Below are 3,951 nucleotides of genomic sequence, written 5' to 3' on the forward strand. Positions count from 1 at the left end.
GGCACTCGTAGTTAGAGTGTTTCAGAGCATGAGTTTCTTACTGGCATAGTAAATTGTAAATATTAAAAAGTACTATCTCAGCTTTTATATTTAAAAAAATAATCCTTTGATAAATGTTATAAGTGATGGCTAAACTTTTGAAAGTATTGAAAACATTGAGAAATCATTGGAAAAAGAGTACATTGGCTGCTGTATTGTTATCATATGGTACAAATTATCTTCATGACAAATACAGGTGATTTCATTATGATTCGGTCTAAAATTGGATAAAATTAATACTTATCCTATAATTATTAAAAAGGTAGACTTAAAACTTCTTTTCTTCTAGCACTAATTGGATTATTATTATCATATTGAGCTAGAACTAAACTGAACTTGTACTTTGTAGACGTGGCAAATAAAGTTCAGTATATAATCACCTGAAACTGAGTGAAAGTGAAACTTAGTTTTAAGTGGACTGGGGACTAAGTTGTGCTAGTGATACTTTCACTTGCACAAGATATATATGCTTAGTGGTGCGTGAAGGTAGTCATTGAACATTATTCTTAGTGTTATCACATATCAGTATTATATAGTTGTCAAAGTATCCTACTGGTGCTAATAGTAATATTACTAATAATAATATTGTTAATGTAGTTTAAAATAAATATTTAATTTCAATACTTCTTTTAGGTTATTTTATGAAAGCAGTTTGCTACTTTATATACTTAGAAAGTAGATTATATAAACAAAAGCATGTTAAAATGACCCTTGAAGTTAAACTGCAAATTTAAAGGAAGATATTTATAATTTTAATTGCACAATCTGCTTGTAGATTATTAATTGAAATTTAGATACATGCAGTAAAATTGATATGATTATATGATGTATCATAATGCTGTTGTTTTCTGATATGGTACTATGCCTATTTATTGATTTTACTTAAACTTATATAACAAACGCTTTTAAAACTAACTGAATTACCTTACTAATTGAGTAGGTAGTATTATTATTAAAAACTGTGTGGTACTCATAAAGACTATGAATTTTAGGTCTTATAAGAAACTTCTATAAACATAGGCTAAACTTATGCAGTTAGTTCTTAGTATGCAAGAAAAATCAAATTGACTTTAAGAGTCCTGAAATGAAACTTTCAAACTGACTTCTAGCATTAAGACTATTAAATGTAATACCAACAAAAAGACAATTCAGTTTAACATTTAAAAATAATTCATAAAGTGTAAATAGCTCTTATTTATGTAAGTTTGACCAGTTAACAATCAGCATATTAGGCACTACTCACTAGATTCAGTCTGTTAAGGCTCTGAAATGTTTAGCTATTACAAAAAAAATTTTTATGTTTCATACCTAACAGTGAGAATAGTAGGATTAGGGAACACAGCTATAAATTTTTGTAGGGTAGGAGTCATCTTCAGCTAAGATAGTTTTATTTTTCTAACAGAGTGGTTGACATTTGGAATGGGTTGCCTTTGGATGTTGTGGAGGCAGTAAATTTAAGTGAGTTTAAGAAAAAGCTTTATAAGTATATGAATGATAAGTGCTGGCTTTAAGATTTTCTAAAAAAAAAATTAATTTATTAATAGTTTTAGTTTATTTTAGAGCATGGAACAGCTAAGATGGACCAATAGGTCCCATGTTGTCCTAAAACAATATGTCATTAATTGGTCATTTAATCTTAGTGATCATATGTTACCTCAAATTATAAACATTCTGCTTTTTTTTTAGAACAACTCAGCTGATGCGAGCGTATTGTGAGGAAGCAAGGGTATGTATATTTTTAGCATATCTTGTATATTTTTGTACCTTAAAGAAAAAATACTGAATGACTGATAGGTAACATTTTGTATCAGTGTTATGAATATTGATTGTTTTATTGTGAAGATCATTTAATTTCCTAATTTTTTTTTTGTTTGCAGCAGAAAGCCATGTTTGTGGCTCATCACTACTTAAATATTAATGCTTCAGAATTTATTATTTACAGTTTTACACCTTATTTTACCAAACAGGTAAACATTTTTATAGGTGAATACTTCAGGCATAGTAAATCTCATTTTAACAACGACAAAAAAAAAGACTGTCTTAACCAAAAATTAATTTGATTCAGTAATGAACACATCAATATAAAAATGGTAGAACATCATGAAACTTGAATACAATATTACCAAAAATGTTGGGGTTCCATTAAATGTGATTTTCAGTAAGTTTTTAATATCAAAACATATTGAAAATAATATATGGAAATCTGGGGAGTGCTTGGGTAAGAGCCCCTGCATATAAAAGCTCTGATGTTATTAGTAGACACCTTTGTATGGAAGTTTCAAGCTTTTTATAAAATAGTAAATTTATATCAGTTTATTTTTTATTGATTGTAGCAAAATTATTTAAACTTATGGTGTAAGTTTTATATTAGCACACTTATTTTATGCTGCATTATATGCTTTAATGTTGTATATGTATAACATAGGTTAAACCATTTGGAGAAGTAAGAAAAAGTTTTTGTTAGAGACTCGGGAATCCTAAATGCAACTACAGTTGTTATTTTTTATATTTTATTGGTTTGTTGTATTTATGTGTATAATTTCAGTCCATGTTTTATGAATTTTTTAAAACAGAAATATGGCGAAGAACCATTACCTATAGGATCCAAACCTCGTCACATCACTGTTATCTTAAACCCTACATCCAAAGATGGGTAAAATTCTTGCTTTCATTTAATAATCAGTTCATTAGCAGCAAGACATCTTGGAAAAAATTGATGTACTAGAGTTGGAAATAAACATTGAAATGCATTAAACTTACTTGAAACATCTGTACAGTTTGCCCAGTAAAATAGGTTTATAGTTACTTCTTTCTTTGTATCTATACATATAATATACACTCCACCTTGGTACAATAATCGTAGTTTTATTCTTTTGATTTGCCCCTACTCCGCAGTTACAGATGAAGGGTGGAATTTCCTTAAACCAGTTAAACTCAGTGACAAGTAGTGAATCAAAATATAGATTGGGGTTCATATTCATTTTTAGTATGATTTCTTCCTGTGTGCAGGATATCCAACATAGTATATAAAAGTAAAATAAAAAAAAGCGGAATGCTTCTTTTCTTAGATAGATATAACATAAATGCAAAAGACATCATATAAAAGTTATTATAATAAACAATAATAATCTAAAGTGATCAGGTTTTACAACACATAATGTACTTATATTAGATGTTTTCTTTCACTCATACAGAGAAATTTGAAACCACTAATTATCTATCATTAGGAAAGGAAAGACATTATACGAGAAATATGCAGCTCCTATACTTCATCTTGCTGGCATGAAAGTGAGCATTATTCAGGCAAGTGTTATTGGGGAACTTTATTTCTGTCGTCATTATGCAAAGCTATTTTATATATATGTATGTATACACTAAATATATGTCTCAAGAATTATAAACCTATGTTTCTATGTAGTAGTCTACAGAAAACATAGTTTCAGATTTTCAGAATAGTGATAAAGTTATTATTGTAAGAAACAGAAAGTTAAAATTAACTAAAAAGTACAAGATTTCCAAAACCCGTGACCATTATTTTTTGTTACCTTATTAATGTAATAGTTTATAAATTGTTTATTGGTTATTTGATCAGCTTGACAGACCATCATGAAGTTTAATTATAAAACAGCAAAAAAAAAATCTGAAATTCAATTTTCATTAAATTTAAAATACCAAAACATATAGAAAGTATTTTATTTAAATGTTGATCTATTTGGAAAAAAAAGAGCTCAGCTTGTAAAAGGCATGAAGTATGTGCCCTATGTATGGAAATTACAGTTTTATGAAAGGTTATACACACACACACACACACACACACACAACAACTATTGTCATGTCTAAGTTTAACTAAATTACGTTAACTTTTAAAACGTTTCCTTACGTAGTTACTAGTAAGTTAAATTAAATTTAATT

The 3,951-nt window shown here is 28.0% G+C and overlaps 1 protein-coding gene across 1 annotated transcript in view; it reads left to right on the plus strand.

The window, feature by feature from the left end:
* LOC106464614 (acylglycerol kinase, mitochondrial-like) overlaps window positions 1-3,951 on the plus strand; it is a 20,682-nt gene continuing 16,731 nt past the window's right edge. The window contains exons 1-4 of the mRNA XM_013924770.2: window positions 1-235; window positions 1,726-1,765; window positions 2,613-2,692; window positions 3,267-3,342. Of these exons, the coding sequence (XP_013780224.1) occupies window positions 126-235; window positions 1,726-1,765; window positions 2,613-2,692; window positions 3,267-3,342 (306 nt within the window). The 5' untranslated portion in view covers window positions 1-125. The remainder of the gene's footprint in view (window positions 236-1,725; window positions 1,766-2,612; window positions 2,693-3,266; window positions 3,343-3,951) is intronic.

The sequence above is a fragment of the Limulus polyphemus genome, unplaced genomic scaffold, assembly GCF_000517525.1.
Source record: "Limulus polyphemus unplaced genomic scaffold, Limulus_polyphemus-2.1.2 Scaffold1701, whole genome shotgun sequence".
Classification (NCBI taxonomy): Eukaryota; Metazoa; Arthropoda; class Merostomata; order Xiphosura; family Limulidae; genus Limulus; species Limulus polyphemus.